Here is a 25,621-nt window from a genome sequence, read left to right as displayed (position 1 = left end):
TGTGCCCTTGTGTTTAAGGTTAAGTTGTTAGATAGGTGGAACCTCCACTTTAAGTGGATGTATCCCACTGTTCTATTGTTTCTGTCTGCCTTGGGAGCAACCTATTATGGGATGTGTATGTGGATTAGCTGCTAGAGGGGAGGGGGGATTTCTCCTGCAGCCCTTTCTAAAGGCTGTTTGTCTCTTGTTACTGAATGTAGTTTACCCCGCCCTGAGTCATGTAAAGAAGGGGGATGGTCCCCAGAGTGTATATCTCTTTGTACCTGTCTTATGCTTCTTACCACTCTACACTGATGTCTCGACAAGTGACTGGGTGGACTAAGGAATCTTGAATCATGCTGGTAACGGGCAAGGGAAGCTTATACGGCGGACATACTCCTCTTGAGTACGGGGTCCGTCACATTAGTGCCAAGTGGTGGGATAGTACCTACTTCCTGTGAACACCACCGGGATCCAAGATTGGGATAACATACTTTGGTCGGCCCAGCAGAAATATAAACCTGGCATCAGAGTTACAGGGGCTGCTGCGGATTGCCTTTTCAGTAAACCCCAGGACTGTGTCTGTGGACCAATACCTGGAGATCAGGCAGCAGATTTGGGTGAAGGTCTGGATTGGTGCCCTCCAGGTTGCTGGTATACACCAGGGCAAGTGCTTTCCAACCACAGGGCAACGGGCCAGTGACCAATGGGAGTTATGGATGCCATTCCTGGGAGAGTGGCCCCAAAAGCAGTAGGTGTCAGAGTTGGACAGGGCTGGTCCAGCAGGAGATAGAGCTGGACAGTCGATATTGGGCTCTGCAATGGCACGCTGTCACGTACCTGATTGTAGAGCACGGTATGCAGGGAAAGGCCTCTCTTACACCTCTGACTTAATAACCCCTGATAGCGCAGACAGGGAGCTCGGGAGTGCAGAGTGGCAGAAGTGCCTGGCAGGATCGCTGATGCAAGGGCTGGTCCGAACTTCCGATGAGACTGTGAAGAGGCTCTCAGCAAGGAGGATGGGACTTGGTTACTGGCTTGCCCTTCCTGACACACGAAGAGCAGGAATACTTGGGGGAGATAACAGAATGCTCTCTGGAGGTATATGACTTTGGCAGCCCTGGATTGCTGTGGGAGAGCCTTACAGAGATGGTTTTGTGAGGGGGAACCTACCCTTGAGGACCTGTGAGATTAAGTGGAATCTTTTGTGAAGAAGGACAGTGATGTCATCCCCAGTGATTTAGTAGATGGGGGCAAGGTAAGACTAAATCTAACTTTTTCTTTACAGGTAGTTTTAACATCACCCAACATAAAGTTGTTTTTTTTAAGTGGGAGGGGGCCTGGACAGTATATGCTGACCTTGCACCGTACTGCAAATCTTGATTAAAAATACAATAAGGGTGGGATCGGAGTTAGGTCTTGGAAAATCAAAGGTAGAGAGCTCATCACTAGAGTTGGTGGGTGATATAATAAACCAGTGTCTGATGTATTCAAACAGTTTCTACCCAAAGCTGAAAAATCAGTTCATTGATCCTTATGCTAGTTATCATTTAGTTTTGTTTTGCAGTCGAGCTTTAAGTATATAATTATTATAATACTTATATAATATTAGAATATATTAGAATCTGTGATTACAGTGGGGATCGAAAGTTTGGGCACCCCAGGTAAAAATTTGTATTAATGTGCATAACGAAGACAAGGAAAGATAGAAACATCTCCAAAAGGCATCAAATTACAGATTAGACATTCTTATATGTCAAAAAAGTTAGATTTTATTTCCATCATTTACACTTTCAAAATGACAGAAAACAAAAAAATGGCGTCTGCAAAAGTTTGGGCACCCTGCAGAATATATAGCATGCACTGCCCCCTTTGCAAAGCTGAGACCTGCCAGTGTCATGGATTGTTCTCAATCATCGTCTGGGAAAACCAGGTGATGTCAATCTCAAAGGTTTTAAATGCCCAGACTCATCTGACCTTGCCCCAACAATCAGCACCATGGCTTCTTCTAAGCAGTTGTCTAGAAAACTGAAACTGAAAATAGTTGACGATCACAAAGCTGGAGAAGGCTATAAGAAGATAGCAAAGCGTTTTCAGATGTCAATATCCTCTGTTCGGAATGTAATTAAGAAATGGCAGTCATCAGGAACAGTGGAAGTTAAAGCAAGATGTGTGAGGTCTTGTACACACGGTCGGACTGTCCGATGAAAACGGTCCGCCGGACCGTTTTCATCGGACATGTCCGCTGGGATCATATGGTCTGATGGCTGTACACACATTCAGACCAAACCTCTTCTACGTCCTCACCACAAAAATCAGTGTTTGAACTTTGCAAATGAACATATAGACAAGCCTGATGCATTTTGGAAACAAGTTCTATGGACCGATGAGGTTAAAATAGAACTTTTTGGTCGTAACGTGCAAAGGTACGTTTGGAGAAGAAAGGGCAGAGAATTTAATGAAAAGAACCTCTGTCCAACTGTTAAGCATGGGGGTGGATCAATCATGCTTTGGTGTTGTATTGCAGCCAGTGGCACAGGGGACATTTCACGAGTAGATGGAAAAATGGATTTAATAAAATTTCAGCAAATTTTGGATGGTAACTTGATGCCATCTGTGAAAAAGCTGAAGTTAAAGAGAGGATGGCTTCTACAAATTGATAATGATCCTAAACACACCTCAAAATCCATGGGGATTACATCAAGAGGCGTAAATGGAAGGTTTTTCCATGGCCTTCACAATCTCCTGACCTCAACATAATTGAAAATCTATGGATAGACCTTAAAAGAGCAGGGCCTGACAGCCAGCCCAGAAATCTCAAAGAACTGGAAGACTTTTGTAAGGAAGAATGGGCAAAGATACCTCAAACAAGAATTGAAAGACTCTTGGCTGGCTACAAAAAGCGTTTACAAGCTGTGATACTTGCCAAAGGGGGCAGTACAAGATATTAACTCTGCAGGGTGCCCAAACTTTTGCAGACGCCATTTTTTTGTTTTCTGTCCTTTTGAAAGTGTAAATGATGGAAATAAAATCTAACTTTTTTGACATATTATAAGAATGTCTAATCTGTAATTTGATGCCTTTTGGAGAATTTTCCATCTATCCTTGGCTTCGTTATGCACATTAATACAAATTTTTACCTGGGGTGCCCAAACTTTCGATCCCCACTGTATATCATTTTATAAATACTGATCTACATTTGGACATCCAGTGACATAAAAATGGTGGGTTTATCTTTATTATCTTCACTCTAAAATTAAATGCACATTAGAAGAAAAGATCTGACTGGAAAATATCAAGCAATTTACAGTTATTTCTGTGCCTGCACATATACAGAAAAGATCCAACTGAAACTTATCAAGATTTTCAGATGTCATTATAAGGCCTCATGCACTCTGGACATTAAAATAACATTAAACAAATGGCAGCAGTGAGTTTAACTATTTTCAACATTTTTGCAATAGCGTTTTTCCACGTTCCTATTTTTTGAAGAATTGTTTTTTTTTTCTTTTTCAATGGATCAAAAATATTTAAAAAACTGGTGAGCAAATATTGAGCATTTATCTGCGTTTATCAGCGTTAGAACATTTTTACAGCTGAAAAATATCTCTCAGAACCCACTTTTTTCTTCTTACTAATCAAAAGCGCCACCTGTCCAAAACTGCTGATAACAGCCTATGGGCCGGATTCAGAAAGAGATATTTGAATTCCGCCGGGGGATTTACGATACGCTGCCGCAAGTTTAGAGGCAAGTGCTTTCTGAATTAAGCACTTGCCTCAAAAACTTCCGGCGGCGGATCGTAACTCAGATAGGTTACGCGGATCTAAAGATCCGCTGACCTATCTGAATCTGGCCCCATGTGTGCATGGACACATAAGATAACATGATGGAGTTTATTGACTCTAGAAAAAACATCTACTGCCAAAAGGAGCTGCTGTTAAAACATCCAAAAACGTCCAGTGTGCATGAGGCCTTACTGTAACAAGTAATAATGACATCAGAACAACACCACACAGCACAATTTTTGACCGGCAAAATAATTCTTTATCGAGCTGCAAGCTGATAGTCATTTTGTATTGTCACATTGCACATGCTGCACAGTCTGTTCCATCTGTCTTTGTAAATCTTATCCGTCTTTTTGAAGATGTGAAAGACAAGCACCCTGCTTCACTGTAACATAGTTTTCATAAATTCATAATACCCAAAACCATTTATAAGATTAACTCTCTATAGTGTTTTATTGGCAAAAAAAATCTAATGTACCCAAAAGGAACTCCAGTCGATCCTACATTAAATTATTTTGTAAGAGCAGTTACACTGCAGTCACTATACAGTTCTCCGTTGGTATCCATGCCACCAAAGATTAGGCAAAGGGTTACGTAGCCACATTTCTCTGACTTGTAATCTTTATTAGGAGTATAGAAATCATCCTCTATCTTCTCTGTAACATTAGCAGGTTCACAGTCTGGTTTTGAGAGGTCCATCCTTATTTTCCATGGGAAAAGACACATTGAATGATCTAATCGTGCTGCAGGGCTTGGAGAATCAAACTGCACCCTTGTCCAGGTATAGTTTCCTACACAAAGGTATAGAAACATAAAATTACCAGAAGAGGAGTATTCTTCCACAAAAAAACAAAAACAACAAAAAAAAAAACACTTAATATAGCTATTGATAGGCCTTAAAAAAACAGCATATTAATACACAGAAGGTTAAGAAAATTCAAGTTTTAATGCATGTATATTTGCAGCTTAATTGAAACCAACCTTTGGTTAAACACTACACTTACTGGAACATAAGAGATAAGGGCCAGATTCACAAAAGGGATACTACGGCGTATCTCCTGATACGCCGTCGTATCTCTGTTTCTATCTATGCGACTGATTCATAGAATCAGTTACGCATAGATATCCATAAGATCCGACAGGTGTAATTGTTTTACACTGTCGGATCTTAGGATGCAGTACCGCGGCCGCCGCTGGGGGGAGTTTGCGTCGTAAACCAGCGTTGGGTATGCAAATTAGGAGTTACGGCGTTCCACAACGGATTTTCGCATTCGCTACGTCGCCGCTAGTCTAGTTTCCCGTCGCAAATTTAGTCGTCGTTTTGGGTGCCCTAACTTTAGTCAGCAATCGTATTGCTGTCTAAAGTATGGCCGTCGTTCCCGCGTCGAAATTAAAAATTTAACGTCGTTTGCGTAACACGTCCGGGAATACGGAAGTACGCTACGCGCGTCGCAGTTCGAAAAAATGACGTCACGGCGCGCAAAGCACGACGGGAATTGCGAAACGGAGCATGCGCAGTAGGTCCGGCACAGGAGCGCGCCTAATTTAAATGGCACACGCCCATTTGAATTGGCCCGCCTTGCGCCGGAGGCTGCCAACGTAGTTTTCATCGCAAGTGCTTTGTGAATCAGGCACTTGCGATGAAAACTTGCGGCGGTGTAACGTATCTACGATACGTTACGCCGCCGCTCACCTACGCGAATCTGGCCCTAAGTTCTCTACAATGACAATTGGAAGGCGAGTAGGGGGCTCTGGCCTAAGATCATGATAAAGTCTATATACAGTAAATGGTTAATAAACAACAGACTAACAAGAGGTCTCCATGGCTGAGGCGGAATATGTCAAAAATCCCTCCTCCTCTAATTATAGAGTATGGGAAAAGGCTATGAGACAGCTTGACTTGTTGCTTGTTAAAAAAAAAACATAAAAAGAAGTTGCTGTATCAACAATGATTGTTCGAATTTGGGGACAAAAACAGCAGAATACTAGCTTAATTAGCGAGGGTAGCGGCCCTACATCATCCATTTCTTATGTATATGACAGTACCCAGACACTCCGAACCACACCTGATGAGATTACACAAGCCTTTACTGCATTTTATATCAAACTGTATAGGTATAGGGCTACATACAGTATATGCAAGAAGCTCTCCTTGATTACTTGTAAAATATACACCTTACTGTTCTGGCAGGGGAGGATGCCAAGTCTAGATCTACCTATCTATCATGGGGGGGGGGGATTATGCTGCTATGGCCTTTTTTGCAGCTAATAAAATTCCTGGGTTAGATGGATACTCGATCAAATGGTACCAAAAATATGCTGAGTATCTTACACCAAGATTGTTGTCTGTGTATTGTGAAGCGCAGGAGTCTGGAACTCTTCTGGATTCTTTGTGGGAAGCACTGATCATACCGATACCGATGCCAAATAAGAAACCCAGGAATTGCGAGTCACATTTCGCTGATTAATGTTGATGCAAAAATCCTGACAAAAGTCTTGGCCCGCCAATTGAATTTGATTATTCCTACCATTATTGTTCCTGATCAAATGGTAGGAATAATGGCTGGTCGCTTCACGGCTATAAATCTCTGTAGATTATTTACCAATCTGCAAGTTCCATCTGAGGGCCCTGACAGTAGGATTGTGGTTTCACTAGATACGCATAAAGCATTTGATTCTATTAACTGGCCTTACCTATTTGCGATCCTTATACTGCTGGGGTTTGTTAATACGTTCATAACATTGGTTAAATTACTTTATACTCATCCAACTGCTCATTTATGGGTCAATAACTATATCACAGACACAATTCTGAGTACTGTGTATACAGGCCTATCAGGAAGGCTTGATAGTTAAAGACAATTTAAATTACTTGATTAATTATTATTATTATTTTCCTCATACACCGACAGTTCATAAAAGTATTTCGCGCCCACCTGGCAGGCCTATAATCTCTGGAATTAGGTCTCTAACAGAGAACGCCAGTAGGTTTGTCTATTATTTTCTTCTTCCCCATGTCACATGTCTACCTTCATATATAAGATACGCCTGACCTGTTAAAACATGTACCCATGTTCCCCAGGCGCCCTACTTGTTGCTATAGAATCTTTGTATTCTTGTATCCCGCACGAGTGGGGCGTCCGGGTGATGGAGTCCTATCTCATGGAGCAGGATAGGAATACTTGGCCACTTAATCATTTCTTTCTTTCTTTTCTTGATCTACTTAAATGTATCCTTACAAAGAAACTACTTTGTCTTCGTGACTCAATTGTATCTTCAGATACAAGGAGTAGCCATGGGCACCTGATGCGTGCATCATCATACGCAAACCTATATCTGCGCACAGGGCCGCCATCAGGAATTATGGGGCCCCTTATACAGCTTTAGACATGGGCCCCCTGGAGCAGAGAACCGGAGGGGGTGCTGCCGCCTGAAATTGAGAAGGGGGGGGCTGCCGCAAATTGAGAAGTGGGGGGGCCTTTACAAAAAAAGAAGGAATAAAGAATAATTTATATAAAAAGAAGGGGGGGTAGCCATCTGGGGTCTTGGGGACCTCTGGGCCCTTTCATAAAAAGAAAATACAGAAATAAAAAATATATATAAAAAATATATATATATTTTTTAAAAAGGGGGGTTGCCAATTGGGGCCCTGGACCCTATATATATATATATATATATATATATATATATATATACACAAATTATTATTAATTTTTATAAAAATAAATTACAAAAAAAGGGGGTTGCCGTCTGGGACCTCTGGACCCTTTAATAAAAAAAAAGGAAACCTCTGGGCCCTTTAATAAAAAATATATATATATATAAAAAAAATAAACATTTATATATAAAAAAAAGTGGAGTTTCCATCCAGGGCCCTGGGGACCTCTGGGCCCTTTAACCACTTCCAAACCGCTGTACGTCTTTATACGGCCTAACTTTAAAGATGGATATCTCGGTAACGGCAGCAGCTGCTGCCACAACCGAGGTATCGATCTTTAGTGTCAGCGGTTCTGTTAACGATAACGGCGGTCTCCGCGGCGGATTCGCCGCGAGATCGCCGTTATCGGCGGCGGGAGAGGGCCCCCCTCCCGCCGCTCTCCCACGCCCTCCGCCGCTTACCGGAGCCGTCGGTAGCGGCGGAGGAGATCGGGACCGTTCGGCTGCTGACTGGGGACGAGACTGAAGGAAAAATCTCCTTCGCCCATCCCCATAGCTCTGTTGGGTGAAAGTGACGTCAAAACGTCAGTCCCGCCCAGCCTCTTAACCACTTCCCGACCTCCTCATGTACATATACGTCAGCAGAATGTCACGGACAGGCACATGTACGTACCTGTACGTCCTCTGCTAGACGTGGGTGGGGGGTCCGATCGGGACCCCCCCCCCGGTACATGCGGAGGTCGGGTCCGCTCGGGGAGCGATCCGGGACGACGGCGCGGCTATTTGTTTTTAGCCGCTCCATCGCGATCGCTCCCCGGAGCTGAAGAACGGGGAGAGCCGTGTGTAAACACGGCTTCCCCGTGCTTCACTGTGGCGGCGCATCGATCGGGTGATCCCCTTTATAGGGGAGATCCGATCGATGATGTCATTCCTACAGCCACACCCCCCTACACTAGTAAACACACACACAGTGATCCCTAAATGTTACAGCGCCCCCTGTGTTTAACTCCCAAACTGCAACTGTCATTTTCACAATAAAGAATGCAATTTAAATGCATTTTTTGCTGTGAAAATGACAGTGGTCCCAAAAATGTGTCAAAATTGTCCGAAGTGTCCGCCATAATGTCGCAGTCACGAAAAAAATCGCTGATCGCCGCCATTAGTAGTAAAAAAAATAAAATAAATAAAAATGCAAAAAAACTATCCCCTATTTTGTAAACGCTATAAATTTTGCGCAAACCAACCGATAAACGATTAATGCGATTTTTTTTACCAAAAATAGGTAGAAGAATACGTATCGTCCTAAACTGAGGAAAAAAAAATGTATATATGTTTTTGGGGGATATTTATTACAGCAAAAAGTAAAAAATATTGCATTTTTTTCAAAATTGTCGCTCTATTTTTGTTTATAGCGCAAAAAATAAAAACCGCAGAGGTGATCAAATACCACCAAAAGAAAGCTCTATTTGTGGGAAAAAAAAATTGTTTGGGAGCCACGTCGCACGACCGCGCAATTGTCTGTTAAAGCGACGCAGTCCCGAACTGTAAAAACCCCTTGGGTCTTTAGGCAGCAATATGGTCCGGGGCTTAAGTGGTTAAAGAAACATTTTTTTTTGTTTCGTTTCAATTTTTTTTATTTTTTTTTGCATTTTAGTCTAAATATGAGATCTGAGGTCTTTTTGACCCCAGATCTCATATTTAAGAGGACCTGTCATGCTTTTTTCTATTACAAGGGATGTTTACATTCCTTGTAATAGGAATAAAAGTGATCATTTTTTTTTTGTATCCAGTGTAAAAAATAATCAAATAAATAAAAATAAATAAGAAAAAAAAATAAAAAATTTAAAGCGCCCCGTCCCGACGAGCTTGTGCGCAGAAGCGAACGCATACGTGAGTAGCGCCCGCATATGAAAACGGTGTTCAAACGACACAAGTGAGGTATCGCCGCGATCGTTAGAGCGAGAGCAATAATTATAGCCCTAGACCTACTCTGTAACTCAAAAAATGCAACCTATAGAATTTTTTAAACGTCGCCTATCGAGATTTTTAAGGGTAAAAGTTTGACGCCATGCCACGAGCGGGCGCAATTTGTAAGCGTGACATGTTGGGTACCATTTTACTCGGCGTAACATTATCTTTCACAATATATAAAAAAATTGGGCCAAATTTATTGCTGTCTTATTTTTTAATTAAAAAAAGTGATTTTTTCCAAAAAAAGTGCGCTTGTAGGACCGCTGCGCAAATATGGTGTGACAAAAAGTATTGCAATGATCGCCATTTTATTCTCTAGGGTGTTAGAAAAAAATTAATATATAATGTTTGTGGGTTTTAAGTAATTTTCTAGCAAAAAAAAATGTTTTAGTCTTGTAAACACCAAATCTGAAAAACACCAAGTAGAGAAGTGGTTAAAAAAAAAAAATTATAAACAAAAAAAATAAAATAAACATTTATAAAAAAAAAGGGGGTTTGCCACATGGGGCCCTGGGGACCTCTGAGCCCTTTAATAAAAAAAAATGTATATATATATATAAAAAAAGAACTAAAAATAAAAAACTAAAAACTAAAATATAAAACAAATTTTTATAAAAAAAAGGGGGGTTGCCAACCGGGGGCCCTTTAAATATATATATATATATATATAAAAGAAATACATTTTTTTTAATAAAAAAAAGGGGGTTGTCATCCGAGGCCCTGGGGATCTCCGGGCCCTTGGGAACCTCCGGAAAAAAAATTGTCCCTTTAATAAAAAAAAAATATATTAAAAAAAATATATTTGTTTATAAAAAATAAAATAAAAAAAGGGGGGTTGCCATCCGGGGCCCTGGGGGCCTCCGGACCTCTAAAAAAAAAAAAAATTGGCCCTTTAATAAAAAATAAAATAAAAATATATTAAAAAAATTATATTTTTTTTTATAAAAAATTAATAAAAAAAGGGGGGTTGCCATCTGAGGCCCTGTGGGCCTCCGGGCCCCTGGGGACCTCCGGGCCCCTAAAAAAAAAGGGGGTTGCCATCCGGGCCCCTTACAGGTGTACTGCTTGTACACCCCTGATGTACAGATGGGAGAGAGAGAGATATTTTTCAGTTATACTTTTACACCATGGCTCTTCATGATTCTGTACTGGTTTAGATATATAGATGACCTATTGGACTGGCATCGTTCAAGAGCTCTGTTTATTTCTGGAGCAACTTAATAACAATCAATACAATTTGAAATTCACGCATACTGTTAGTGAAACACAGGTGTCTTTTCTAGCCCTTAACATATCAACAGGTATTGATGAATACAGATCTATACAGGAAACCTAGTGCAGGAAATATATTACTCCATGCTCAAAGCATGCACCCACCATCACTATTGAGAAGCATCCCTTACGCCAAATATATACAATTGTGATGTACATCAGATCAGGACTTTCAGAAACAAGCTGACCTTTTACAAGAAATGCGAGGGGCTGTACCAGAACTCTATTGAGCTGTTCCTTCAATAGAGCTAAGGCCAGATCCAGAAATTCCTCAGTGTATGGGACCACCCTTAGACAATGGGAGCAGACCGTTGGTTTTGTTACATTCTACCAACGAATCCCAATTACGATCACTGATCACTAAAAACTGGCACTTCCTTTCGGAAGATTACACTATTTCAAAATATGTGAAACAGATACCTGAACTGATTTTTAGACATGTGACCACCCTCAGGCCGCGTAGACACGGTCGGTCCAAACCGATGAAAATGGCCTGAAGTCCAGTTTCATCGGTCCAAACCGACCGTGTGTACGGTCCATCGGTCTGTTGTCCTTCAGACAAAAATTAGAGAACTTGCTTTAAAATCGAACCGATGGACCGCTGACCGATAGGTCCAAACCGATGGTTAGTACGCACGACTATTGGTTAAAAAACCCACGCATGCTCAGACTAAATGAGGGGACGGGAGCGCTCGTTCTTGTAAAACTTGCGTTTGTTTTTGACATGGCACATTCGACATTTTTTAAATTAGTGTCTCGTTTATTGCAGCGCATTTTTTTCTTCATTCTATTGCTAGAATAAACACATTGTTTTGCTGATGCTATTTAGACAGAGTTCTCCCATACTGATTTATTTTCTTTTTTGCTTGTGATCTCATGTTTTTTTTATGTTTTTTTCGCAAGCCAGATCTCCAAAATATTTTTTAGTACTCCACATATATATATATTTTTTTTTTTTGGCAAGTTATCACACCAATGTTTATTTTTTGTTTTTTTTTGGGAGAAATGTTTTTTTAAGTGCACATTTTTTTTTATGGTTTTTTTTGGGCAAGTTATCACACCAATGTCCCCCCCCCCCCTCAAGGAGGTTGTGTCATTTGTTAATTACACATTGTATTTAGAAAATGTTTGATGGCTATTCACCAGAAAAACACAATAGACAAGGTTTTAACGTAATTTAATTACTATTTATTCTGGTCAAATTTTTTTTGAAAAAGAACGGCAACACTTGAGCAATTCACAAAACAAATTCAAGACTTTTTGGACACCAACGGCACATTCCACCATTATCAAGAACAAAATCAACAACCTCAGGAGTCACAATGTGCTCCCCAAATCCCAGAAATTAGAAGCAGCAGCAGATGACATAAATGACCCCAAGCTGTGGTACTACAACAACCTCAGTTTGTGGCCAAATCAGCTGGAAGGCAGGGAATCACTTTCTGGTCTTTCTTACAGCCTTCCTTCCAGGCTGCCTTGCAGCGTTACTTCCACGGCCCCGTCCACGGCCCCTTGCAGGTGGTGATGATGTGGCAGCAGGAGGAAGATGAGAAGCAGGCCGGGCCGGGTCACTCAAATCAGTGTCCCTTGTCAGCAGGTCCCTTCTCGCCCACCACATGACCTTGTTTATCATGTCTTTGGCCAGGCCCCTTTGTTCCTCCCCCAATTCTCGAAGGTCGTTGGAGAGGGATGAGTTGTAGCTCTCCGTTGGGTTCAGGGGGCCCCTCATGATCTGGGATGCCTCCCTGATCACCTGCAGGCTCTCCTCCTCCAGCTGCCTCCAGCGCCTCTTTTGGGTTGGTCGGCGCATCTGGAGGGGTGGCACCTGTGAGATGGTGCTGAGCCAGGGCACCTGCTGATATCCACTCGGCCCAGCCTCCTCCTGGCTGCCACTCACCCCTTCTGCCTGGTTGACATCTTCGGGAGCTGCCGCCTCCTGGCTGGTCTCTTCCTGTGTAGTAAAAAGGGACATGTTTTAATATTTTGCACAATCAATCACACACATTTTCATGCTCTTGACTGTTTTATTTTGTATTAATTTAAATTGAACAGACTCTCATTCTGACCCCTGCAGTTGGCATCCCTGACACAATTCTTTCTACCCACGACTTTTGTTTGTGTTTCCAAGCTTTCCTTTTTGGTTACAAATTCATCTCAATAAATCAACAATAATTTGCAGCCAAGAAATATGTTGTAAACTACTATACCTCACTGAAGCTCGGCAGATCTGCCTCCTCTATGTCAGCCAGCTCCTGGTCGCACTCTGCAGGGGTGGGGGGAACCGTGGAAGTTCCGCTGGAAGGAAGCCTGGAAGGAAGGGTGGAAGGAAGACTGGAAATTGAATCCCGGCCCTCCATTTGATCCTCCAAAAAGCTGAGGTCTTTGTAGTACCACAGCTTGGGCTCCTTTACAGCACGTGCTGCTGCTCCTGACCTCTGACCACGCAATTTCTTGTAGGTCTTCCTGTATGTGCCCCTGAGGTTGTTAATTTTATCCTTAACCATGGTAAATGTGCACTCCGGAATCCAAGTCTGCATGTATTTTGCAAATTTTTCAAGTGTTGCCGTTCCGAAATTGGCCTTGTGGTAGGCTGGGTTCCTGGAATCCCAAAGGCAGGGGAGTTCGCGATATTTTTCAATAAATCGCATCAGATTTCGGGAAGGTTCAATTGCTCCATCGTTTAAATGTTTTTCTAGAATACCAAAAACAATAATTATAAACACTAGGCTAAGCTTTTACATTGTCAGAATATGCGCAGAATCTTCAAACACAGTGTCTCCTGCTGCTAAAATGCTGCCCAGCTCTGCCCCATTGTTGTTGAAAATTAGGATTTTACCTGCAGACCCTGTGTTTACATTTCACTAAATAAGTGGCATGAAAACATGCAAAAGTAATGATAGCATTCATCAAGGCACTATTCATGTGTAGATATCATGCCCCTCAGCATTGATGAGATGATACACTGCCTAATTACCTCTGTCCAACAATCACAATCATTGCCTGATCTGATACACAATAAAATAAAGAGGTTTTGCAGTCTCACATATATATTTGGAGATGTCTCAGAGCAGATGGAGAGCAAAATAGCATAGGCGGCCCCAAGATAAATAATAGCGCAAGGGTGCGATCAACATATGAACCCCCCATCCCATGACTCAAGTCTCTAGGCCTCTGCTGGGCCCATTTTCAAATTTACCTTTGTTTCTGCCGTTCCTCACTTCCGCTCGAGCAGACTCTGCGGGCCAAATTCTCAAAAACTGTGCGTAACTTAAATTTCAGCAGTTAAGTTACACTGACTTAAAATTTCTACCTAAGTACCTGATCGTCAAAGCACTTAGGTAGAAATTACACGCTGTGTAACTTAAGTGCCGCCGTCGTAAGGCGGTCCTCCTCTCCTGGGGGCGTTTAAAATTTAAATGAGGCGCGCTCCCGCGCCGGCCGTACTGCGCATGCGTGTGACGTCATTTTCCCGACGTGCAGCGCGCGAACGTAATTAACGCCGGTCGGCTTTGAGAATTTCGACGGGACACTAAAGTTGCGACGGCTGAAAAAAAAAGACGCGCCAGGAAAACAATTAATTATAAAAAAAAATGACAGCGTCGCTCAGCATGCATTCCTGAGAGGGTGAACTCCATGCCAATTTTCAAAGAAAAAACCGGCATGGGTTCCCCCCCCAGGAGCATACCAGGCCCTTAGGTCTGGTATGGGTTGTAAGGAGACCCCCCCACGCCGAAAAATTGACGTAGGGGGTCCCCCTACAATCCATACCAGACCCGTATCCAAAGCACGCTACCCGGCCGGCCAGGAATGGGAGTGGGGACGAGCGAGCGCCCCCCCCCCCTCCTGAGCCGTGCCAGGCCGCATGCCCTCAACATGGGGGGGTTGGGTGCTCTGGGGCAGGGGGGCGCACTGCGGGCCCCCCCACCCCAGAGCACCCTGTCCCCATGTCGATGAGGACAGGACCTCTTCCTGACAACCCTTGCCATTGGTTGTCAGGGTCTGCGGGCGGAGGCTTATCGGAATCTGGGAGTCCCCTCAAATAAGGGGGCCCCCAGATACCGGCCCCCCACCCTAAGTGAATGGATATGGGGTACATCGTACCCCTATCCATTCACCTGTAGGCAAAAAGTAAAATGTAGTAAACACACAACACAAGGCTTTTTAAAATATTTTATTATTCTGCTCCGGATGCCCCCCCTGTCTTCGTTATTAGCTCAATTACCAGGGGGGGCTTCTTCTTCCACTCTCCGGGGGTCTTCCGCTCTCCGGGGGGGGCTTCTCCGGACTCCGGGGGGGCTTCTCCGGACTCCGGGGGGCTTCTTCCATCTTCTCCCCTCTTCCGCTCTTGACTCGGCGAACCCCGGTTCTTCTGCAGCTCTCCGGTGCCTTCTTCTTCAGCGCTGGCTGCCTGCTATGTTTGTGTGTTAGCTCGATTTCAAACAGGCAGCCAGCGCGGTCTTCTGTGACGCCAGGGTCTTCTGGTCTTCTCCCCTCTTCCGATGTTGCCTCGTCGCCTGTTGTCGCTGTAATGATGGAAGCGCGCCTTGCATCACATTTATATAGGCATCACCGTCCCATCATGCTCCGGTAGGTACCCACGTGGTGGGTGCCTACCCACGTGCACCCACCACGTGGGTACCTGCCGGAGCATGATGGGACGGTGATGCCTATATAAATGGGATGCAAGGCGCGCTTCCATCATTACAGCGACAACAGGCGACGAGGCAACATCGGAAGAACAGAAGACCAGAAGACCCTGACGCCACAGAAGACCGCGCTGGCTGCCTGTTTGAAATCGAGCTAACACACAAACATAGCAGGCAGCCAGCGCTGAAGAAGAAGGCACCGGAGAGCTGCAGAAGAACCGGGGTTCGCCGAGTCAAGAGCGGAAGAGGGGAGAAGATGGAAGAAGCCCCCCGGAGTCCGGAGAAGCCCCCCCGGAGTCCGGAGAAGCAGCCCCCGGAGAGCGGAAGACCCCCGGAGAGTGGAAGAAGACCCCCGGAGAGTGGAAGAAGAAGCCCCCCCTGGTAATTGAGCTAATAACGAAGACAGGGGGGGCATCCGGAGCAGAATAATAAAATATTTTAAAAAGCCTTGTGTTGTGTGTTTACTACATTTTACTTTTTGCCTACAGGTGAATGGATAGGGGTACGATGTACCCCATATCCATTCACTTAGGGTGGGGGGCCGGTATCTGGGGGCCCCCTTATTTGAGGGGACTCCCAGATTCCGATAAGCCTCCGCCCGCAGACCCCGACAACCAATGGCAAGGGTTGTCGGGAAGAGGTCCTGTCCTCATCAACATGGGGACAGGGTGCTCTGGGGTGGGGGGGCCCGCAGTGCGCCCCCCTGCCCCAGAGCACCCAACCCCCCCATGTTGAGGGCACGCGGCCTGGCACGGCTCAGGAGGGGGGGGACGCTCGCTCGTCCCCACTCCCATTCCTGGCCGGCCGGGTAGCGTGCTTTGGATACAGGTCTGGTATGGATTGTAGGGGGACCCCCTACGTCAATTTTTCGGCGTGGGGGGGTCTCCTTACAACCCATACCAGACCTAAGGGCCTGGTATGCTCCTGGGGGGGAACCCATGCCGGTTTTGAATTTCAAAATTGCCGTGGAGTTCTCCCTCAGGAATGTATACCAAATGCCGTCGCTGGAATGGGCCTTTACAAGGTTTGGCTAACTTTCCACATTGTAAAACCAGCCCTAATTTTGCGCCGGCAAATTCGGAACTTAGGCAGAAATCAAAGTGCTGAAATGCTTTGAAAATCTACTTAAGTCCTCATTTGCATACGCAAAGCTGGATTTCAATGAGAAATGCCCCCAGTGGCGGATGCGGTACTGCATCCTAAAATCTGACCGTGTAAGTGTTTTACACATGTCAGATTTTCTGCCTAACTTTGGAAAAAGCCTTTTGAGAATCGTTTCCAAAGTTAGGCACAGAGATACGCAGGCTGAACAGCAGTTAAGTCTGCGTATCTCTTTTGAGAATTTGGCCCTGCGTAACTAACATAATCACATCGTTCTCCTTATATACCCCGCGCATGCGTGAAACGCCGCCCTCTTCGCCCGCCCATGATGGACCCTTTCCTCTTTTCCATGCCCCTAATCATTGTGAAATGAGAATATGGCGGTGTCACAGGAGCGTGGTTTACCCTTTCCCGACGAGGAAAGGCCGGAAGCGGGAACGTCACGATCCAGGCCCAGGTGCTACAAAGCGACAAATATGTCACTAGAAGAGATGGTGGAGATGGTGAACATACTGCGGAGGAAAGATTATGATGGAGATCATGGCCCATACAACACCCCTAATCGCAGGAAGGCCAAAATAATGGACAAAGTGGCGAGGAGACTTTATGACATATTTGGGGTCACGAGGTCCAAGGAGCAGCTCAGAAAAAGGTGGTCGGATTTGAAATTGCGTGAGCCAGAGCAGTATAGGAGGATCAAGAGAATTATTGAGAAAAGTAGGCAATTTTAATGTGTTTTTTGCAATTGTCTTTAAAATTTGTGAACATGTTTTTCTCCATCTGCTTCTTTGGCCTGGTTGTACTTTTGAACATGGCAAATGTATTTGTTGAATTTGGCAAAGTGTAGTATTCTCCCGTTCGTAGTAAACATCGTTCCTCCACATCGTTCCTCACAAATCCAATGTTTTCCGGTGTTCCAGGAAAAGCACACCTGGACATGCCTATTTGGCGTAAAACAACGTTTATAAACATTGTTGACAAGATGATATGTTTGTTCAACCTTACTAGAATGTGAAAGGCAAACCGGATTCATTCACACAGTGATAATAAGCAGCTGTTTTCACATCTGGACTCAAGAGCACCTGTGTGTCCCCCATAACTAACATTTTTCTTAGGGTCTCACACAAATATTGTTTTTGGGGTGCATCCATGTGTGTCACTTTGCCAAAAAGCGCAGTATCCCAGCTTGGGAGAAATCAGAAAAACAAAGGTTATGTTTTTAGGATTGATCCCAAACAGACAATTGTACCCCACTTCTAAGCAATGTTTTCTATTTCTGCCCTCCAAAATCTGTGTGCTGAGTATACCTTTTGTTTCATGTTATTAGGGGAAAGAAGAGGACACCATTCGGAGGAGGCAAGGAGGCCCAGACCCAAAAAAAAACACCAACCTCAGCATGTGGAGGAGGAGGATGTGGAAGAAGGAGTGGTGGAAGAAAGAGAGGTGGAAGAAAGAGAGGTGGAAGAAGGAGAGGTGGAAGAAGGAGTTGTGGAAAATGGGGAGGTGGAGATTATCAGCACAACAGGTCAGTGTCACCCCAGCTTCACAGGGAAAAAGAGATGTAGGTAGGCCTGCACATTACTAAAAAACCCTTTTGGTTTTTCTTAGGGGATGAACATGGTGGTATCACAGCATCTGATAGGACACCTTTCTCCAGTGCTAGTGCCCAAATCGTCATCCAACAAATTATGGAATGCAGTACTGAAATGGACATTATGAGGAATAGGATGAATGTCATTGAGCAAAATTTTAAGAACATCATTGACATGATGGGCCGTATACAAGATTACCCCCCCTCCCAAACCAGTTTCAATGTTATGTTTTGCACAACCATTTGTATTGGATAATCCACACGCCAAAATTTGAAGATGCACACAGTGGCCCGGATTCAGATAGCACTTACGCCGGCGTATCTCGAGATGCACGGCGTAAGTGTAAATTTGCGCCGTCGTATCTATGCGCCGTACCCACAGAACCAGATGCGCCTCAAAATAGGCTTCTTCCTACCGGCGTAACTTTTCTACGCCGGCGCGGCGTAGGCGCATATTTACGCTGGACGGATCTGGCGCACCCATGGATTTTGTATTCAAATATGCAAATGAGGGAGATACGCCGATTCAGAAACGTACGTTTGGCCGGCGCAGGCTACGCCCGGTGCGTGTAACTGGAAATTCCGGCGCAAAGTTACCCCTCATAAAGCAGGGGTAAGTTTGCACCAGAGTTGCACAGGTCAGCTGGAGAGCAGCTACAGCAGCACCGTTACAGACGACCTGAGCACCAACACTTGCAGGACAACACATCTGTATGCCAACATGCCAGGGGCAGCCGTATTCATAGCACTACTGTGTCCACGGGCACGTAGGAGGGCACGGGCGAGGATATTCCGCACGCGCATTGACGTCTTTGGCATGGGTGATTTGGAGGTGTATCGCATCTTCAGATTCAGCCCTGAAGCCATCCTGGAAATAGCCACAACCCTGCAGGATGACATCACCAGCAAGACACACCGCGTATATGCAGTGCAGCCACTGGTCAAGGTCCTGGCAACGCTCCATTTCCTTGCCAGTGGATCTTTTCAAAGAACAAGTGGAGTAGTGGCTGGTTTGTCACAATCCACCATGAGCAGATGTGTGCACCAGGTTGTCCTCGCAATCCTCAGACGCATGTCCCACCACTTCATCAAACCCACCCAGGAGCATCTGCGGCAGAAGGCAATGACAGATTTCTACAGAATTGCCAGATTCCCACGCACCGTGGGGGCCCTTGATTGCACCCATGTGGTACCACAGCCCCCCCGTGACACAGAGCACATATACTGCAATCGGAAGCATTGGCATTCCATCAACATACAGGTGATAGCCGATGCCCAAGGCCTCATATGGCACGTCCGTGCCAAACACCCAGGGTCCAGCCACGACAGCTTCATATACCATCAAAGCAACATCCCAACAGAATTTGAACAGAACGTGTATGGGGACAGCTGGCTGGTTGGTGAGTGACATGGGTGTCAGGCATGACTGTCCGCCCCCATGATGCTGACATCACGAGGGGCACATGCACAACTAACATCCTCCTGTCTTTTCCCTTCCAGGTGACGCGGCATATGCACTTGGACCCCATCTCATGACTCCATTCCGGAATCCCCAAACCCCAGGAGAGAGAAGATACAATGAAGCACACGCACGTACCCGTGGAGTGGTGGAATGCACCTTTGGCCTCCTGAAGTCCCGTTTCCGATGCCTGGATAAGTCTGGGGGTACCCTGTTGTATTCTCCAAACTTTGTGTGCCAGATCATCGGGGCATGTTGCATTCTACACAACTTGACATAGAAATGGTTGGGGACTTTGAATGAGGCATGTAGACTGCCGCAACAGCACATGCCTCCATCCCCGAAATTGGAACAAAAAAGAGAAGTTTGGGACTTTGAATGAGATGCGATTTGATGCAAACAGTAGTAAAGTAATAAATGCGTAATAACCAAGCTCAAACTTACCACCCAAACAGCAAGCCACCTTCAACTGTCTAACTGTATGTTAAAAACAGAGGATTGGTTGCACACATTTGCAAATGCATGGATAAGCTACAGGCCACTCCACGGCTCTCTGCGTTTCTGTAGTCCTAACTAAACTGATATAGTTTCCTCAATAGGAGGCATACAAATACTAATGAGTAGATGGAGGACAGGTGACTGGGAGTATGTGTCCCCGCCTCCACCTAAGAATGGTATGGTAGTGAGAAGCATTGGAAAAGACGCATTAGGGTAAATATATAACATACAGTTAGACAGTTGAAGGTGGCTTGCTGTTTGGGTGGTAAGTTTGAGCTTGGTTATTACGCATTTATTACTTTACTACTGTTTGCATCAAATCGCATCTCATTCAAAGTCCCAAACTTCTCTTTTTTTTCATTCTACACAACTTCGCCGTGAGAAAGGGCCTGGAGATTGACATACGTGATGACCTGACCCCCGAACCACATAGTCCCCCCCTGCCCGAGGGTACCCCGTCTGCTGAGGGAAGAGCAGTCAGGAGATGCCTCGTGGTAGGCTTCTTTTCACGTTAAACACACACATTAATCATGGCACAAGGAGAATGCACGCATGCACACCACTGTGGTCCCTAGCACACACCCCACATCCACATCAAATTGGATTAGACCAAAGTACCCCGCACGGGACTTGGGAGCAGCAACGCCACGCCAAGGCTCCAATTAGGTTGCTGTACATTCATACACCATTCACACGGGTCGTGGGGATAATTTCTCCCCAACGACTGAAGGTGACACCCCTTACTGGCAGGAGTGTCACCCCCACACATTCACACTGTAGCCTGCACTACTCCCCCTGTGCAGGGATATAAAAATAAATACAACTCATAACCTGAGTATCAAAGAAAATATAGAAAAAATCAACGGCCCTGTCGTGGGCTGCGTCTGGGCCCTAGTCTACTGGGGCGCAGTTGCCTGGGGGGAGCCTCAGGTGGGGGGGGCCGGATGGTGTAACCTCCCCCAGTCTCTCCCTGGCCCTCCATTGCCACGGCTAGCTGGTGGAGGTATGAATTAGTGGCAGCCAGCGTGTTGTATTGCTGCGCTGTTGGCGCTGTGTCTGCCTCCCCTCCTCACGGACAGCAGCTGCCAGGCTCCGGACCTCAGAGACCAGGCCAGATGTTGTGGTCTGCAGGTCCACAAGACAGGACAGAAGGGCTGCCCCGTTCCTAACAATGTCCTGCAGGCTTTCATTAATATTTCTATTCTGGCCAGCCTGCTGGGTGATGGCCTCCTGCACTGCCACAGTGCAGGCAGCCTGGCTCTCAGCCGAGGAGGCCAGGCTATCTGCGACCCTATGCAGATCACCCGCAAGACACCCAATATGGCGGGTCTGCCTTGTCTGGTCCCTTGCCACATGGTCCTCAAACTCCTCAGGGACTCCACAGGTTTTTTTTAGCCTTCCTAGGGGCCGGAGAGGCTTGAGGCCGGCTGTAGGGGAGGTCCCTTGATGGGGTATCCGTGGAGGGGATGGTGTCCTTTGATGGGGAATCCCTGGAGGGGATGGTGTCCCTTGATGGGGAATCCCTGGAGGGGATGGTGTCCCTTGATGGGGAATCCCTGGAGGGGACGGTGTCCCGTGAGGGGCTATCCCTGATAGGGATTGATAACCGTGAGGGGGTAACTCTCATGGGGGGGAGGTTTGGGAGGGGCCAGGTATGGGGGTCTCCTCCAACAGATACACGGCATCCTCCTCTACCCCGACGTGCTCCTCCTCAACTTCCTCAAGCAATGAGGTAGGGGCACTCTCCACCATGGATGGGGTGGGTCGCCCTGCAGCCGATGACAGCCCAGCTCCATCCTGCACATCTGTGGATGACACAAAACATTCACATATTGGTGGACCCACACACTTGTCACATGTTCCCTCCCCCCCCCACACATGCAACCCACCAGAAAGAAGATAAAACACACTTACCTGTCCTCAAGGGCTGTTCCCCAGGATCAAAGCCCTCCAGGCCCTCCACAAGCTCCCTATCAAGCAACCTGGCCACGACCATGTCCTCTGGCGTCACGGTGATCCTGGTGGCTGGTCCTCCACCTGTGCCAGTGGCATGCTTCTTCATCGCCACTAATTTATCTTTAACCTGTCTCCGCAGGTCATTAATTTTTTTACCGAGAGCATTAACCTGTGTGGTTATCTCTGCATAGATGCGGGTTTTGTCCGCTTTGCCAGTGTGGCCACTCTGTGGCCCATAGAGGCGGGCACCATGTTGGGAGAGCCCATCTATAATAACAGCCTTCTCCTCTGGGCTGAAATTTATCATCCTCCGGTCACCTGAAGACTCGGGTGCAACCATACTTCCCCCAAAAAGCAAGATGCAAAAGACCTAGCAGTAACAAAAAATGCTTGGGTACTTTTGCACTTGATGGGCGCATGTCTGGGCGTATTTATGCACTGGGCGTAGGCAGTGGGCCGGCGTATCTTAGCGGTTACGCCGGGCGCAGTCGTCCGCATGCGCAGATGGGAACAGACAGTCCGGCAACGTCACAGCGAATGCGCCGTTTAAGATACGCCCGACGTATCTCTCTGCGACACGGTCGGACCATCATTTGCATGAGGTGACGCCCACTTACAGTTACGCCGCCTTACGCCGTCGAAAATACGACCCGCTGGTGCATCTTGGTGAGTAATATCTTTCTGAATACAGTACATGCCTCTCCGCGCTTGGCCGGCGTAGCGGAAATAAGATGCGCTACGCCGGCGTAAAGATGCGCCATTGTATCTGAATCTACCCCAGTGTGTCAACATGTGCTATCTGCCATCACATGATATCGATTGTCTGCGCTTTGTGGGTGCAACCCTTTCCTCGCTACTCAAGTAGGTGAGAGGAAGGGTTTGTACACCCAAAACACATCCATTGATCACCCATGATGGCAGATAGCACATGTTGACATTTGTCATGGTATCAGGAGAGAAATCCCCATTTGGCCACTCAAAATGTGTGCATCTTCAAATTTTGGCTTGTTCCGGGGTGACATCACCCCATCACATGTGTTCCGAATAAGGTTGAACTTTGTAAGTTCTATTGTTTGGAGATATTGTTTTTTGTAAAAACGCATGTTTTTTGCACAACATAAAAAAATATATATATATATTTTAATTAGAAAAAAAAAAAACGAACATATTTTTTTTTTTACCTGAAAAATTAAAAAACGCAGAAGTTGAGCACAGATTAAAAACCCCACAAACATACAAAAATGGAGTGGCTTCTTCTTTCTATGCTCAAGACCAGTTTGTAGATGAGTGACTACTGTGCAATTGTGGTTATTTACTAAAACAGAGAACTACATTTGGCACTAGAAGTGCACTAGTTGGAGAACCAGGGAGACAGATAAAAGAAACCAAAGCAAGAATGACAAACAACTGTATAAATTCCAATGGTCAAATTATTTATTAATTAATATTTCTTTCTTTTGGGGGCCGAATTAGAAAGAAATATGTTCTGGCATAGCAATGGCCCCCCGACCCATGAAGTACTCAACATATTTGTCGCGTGCCTCACGAGCAGATTGGGGGGCCAAGCCAGCGCGACCAGTGTCCAGGCCAGGAAAGGTATCTGAGGGTGGTCCTGCCTCAGCACCAATGTTGGTTAGGTACGAATGGGAGTGCCTGCGTAAAAAATTGTGCAAAATGCAACAGGCAAATACAACAATTTATATTCCGCCAGGTGTATTGCTGTCTGGAACAGGCGGAACCGGCTGGCAAGTATCCCAAAGGCATTCTCGACTACCCTCCGGGCTCTGGCCAGTCGAAAATTTAAAACCCTCCTCTCCGGGGTGAGGGTCCTCTGGTGCAAAGGCCGCATGAGGTGAGGTCCAAGCCCGAAAGCTTCATCCGCGAGAAAAACAAACGGAAGTCCCTCCAAATTTTCTTCATCCCGTGGCAGTTCCAGACCACCAGATTGTAGACGCTTGGCAAACTCCGTCCGCGCGAACACTCCCTCATCTGACAGCCGGACGTTCTTCCCCACGTCCACATACAGAAACTCGTAATGTGCCGACACCCCCGCCATCAACACGATACTATGAAAACCTTTGTAGTTGAAATAGTACGACCCCAAACGGGGTGGCAGCACTATGCAGACGTGTTTCCCATCTTTTGCCCCTCCGCAGTTTGGAAAGTCACACCGCTGGGCAAATTGGGAATCCACAGTCTGCCATTCCTGTGGCGTGGAGGGAAACTGTGGGGACAAACAAAAAATAAAATTAGTACTTTGCCAAATAAACATTGCAATCACAATTCAAAAAACATCATTGTGCAACATCGGTATAACATTTATTATTGGAGTGAGTATTTCATGGCCAAAAATATAGGCCCACTTATCAGACTCCTCACCCCTCTGATGGGGCATTAAACATTTTTAGGGGGGGGGGGGTTCTAGCTGAGTGTAGGCCCAAAAATTATAAACAGGTAGCACTCTGCTTAAAATTAAGGAGAAAAAAACATTGGGACACATTTTAAGGGGAGGGGGGGCAGAACTACAATGGAGCAGACAAAAATCAGGTTGAAAAAAGACTAGGCTAGGTGTGTTTGGCCCTAAGAAAGCATGCTGGACAGGTTAGTGAAGGGAAAGATGCAGGCCAAGAAAAGAGCATGGAAAGCTTACAACATGCATGGGGACAAAAGGGAACATTCACACAGCATATTACAATCATGGTCATTAGGGAAATATGCAAGAAATACAAGACATTAGCATTCATTAAAAAGACATAGATTGTGATGTTTAAAGGAGGAAACTTACCTTAATATACTCCTGCATGACTTGAATGATAGCAGAACACGTCTCCGGTATGATGATCCCAAGCACCTGTGGAGAGATGCCTGTCGAGAACTTGAGGTCCTGCAGGCTCCTCCCAGTCGCCAGGAACCGCAACGTGGCAACGTCACCGCGTATGTTTTCCACGGGGATTTTGATCTGATGGTGTGTACAGCCCATCAGATCAAAATCGGGAGCAGAAATGTCTGCTGGAAACGGTCCGGCGGACCGTTTCCAACGGATATCCTCTCATGTGTACAGGGCCTTACACATCACCTGAAGGAAAACCGGTATTGCCAAAATCCCTATTTAGGTATGCAGCAGTGTTGACACATGGAGTAACTCATGTGCCAAACAGGGGGATGACTGAGATGTTAAAAAAGGTATGTACAGCCTATGGCTTCACAAACTACTCAAAAACTTTTTGTTCGCAATGCATTATATGTGCAAAACACAATGCTCAGGGTGGCATAAGGCCACAAAAAGGGAAGTTCCCCACACCACAATATTTATTCCAACACATTTGCATGGATTTTATTGCATCGGACAAATGTGAAAGAAAAAATATGGTCTGGTAATAATAGATGCTTTGACCAAATGGGTGGAGAGACACAATGGAATCCTAAAAAATAAACTGATAAAAGCTATTGAAGAAACAGGTAAAAATTGGATGTACTGCCTACCCTTAGCGGTGACTAGTATGCATATCACACCAACAAAAGAAGGTTTAAGCCCATTTGAAATGGTACATGGGAGGCCGTATAAGATACCTTTATTACCAAATGAAACATCAGTTGAAGAATCTGAGCGTACTCTAGCAGAATATATGTCTAATCTGTTGAAACAAAAACAAATTAATGAAGTTTGTTCTGTTCCAAAATGTTCAATCCAAGGGGGAAAAAAAC

At 45.5% G+C, this 25,621-nt stretch overlaps 1 protein-coding gene across 4 annotated transcripts in view; it reads right to left on the bottom strand.

Moving 5' to 3' along the window:
- Positions 1-4,194: 4,194 nt before the first annotated feature.
- RABEPK (Rab9 effector protein with kelch motifs) overlaps positions 4,195-25,621 on the bottom strand; it is a 342,909-nt gene continuing 321,482 nt past the window's right edge. For all 4 annotated transcript variants that reach the window (XM_040324880.1, XM_040324881.1, XM_040324882.1 and 1 more), the window contains one exon: positions 4,195-4,556. In XM_040324880.1, the coding sequence (XP_040180814.1) occupies positions 4,276-4,556 (281 nt within the window). In that variant the 3' untranslated portion in view covers positions 4,195-4,275. The remainder of the gene's footprint in view (positions 4,557-25,621) is intronic.

Source organism: Rana temporaria, chromosome 9, assembly GCF_905171775.1.
Source record: "Rana temporaria chromosome 9, aRanTem1.1, whole genome shotgun sequence".
NCBI lineage: Eukaryota > Metazoa > Chordata > Amphibia > Anura > Ranidae > Rana > Rana temporaria.
This window is presented reverse-complemented; position numbering and strand designations above follow the sequence as displayed.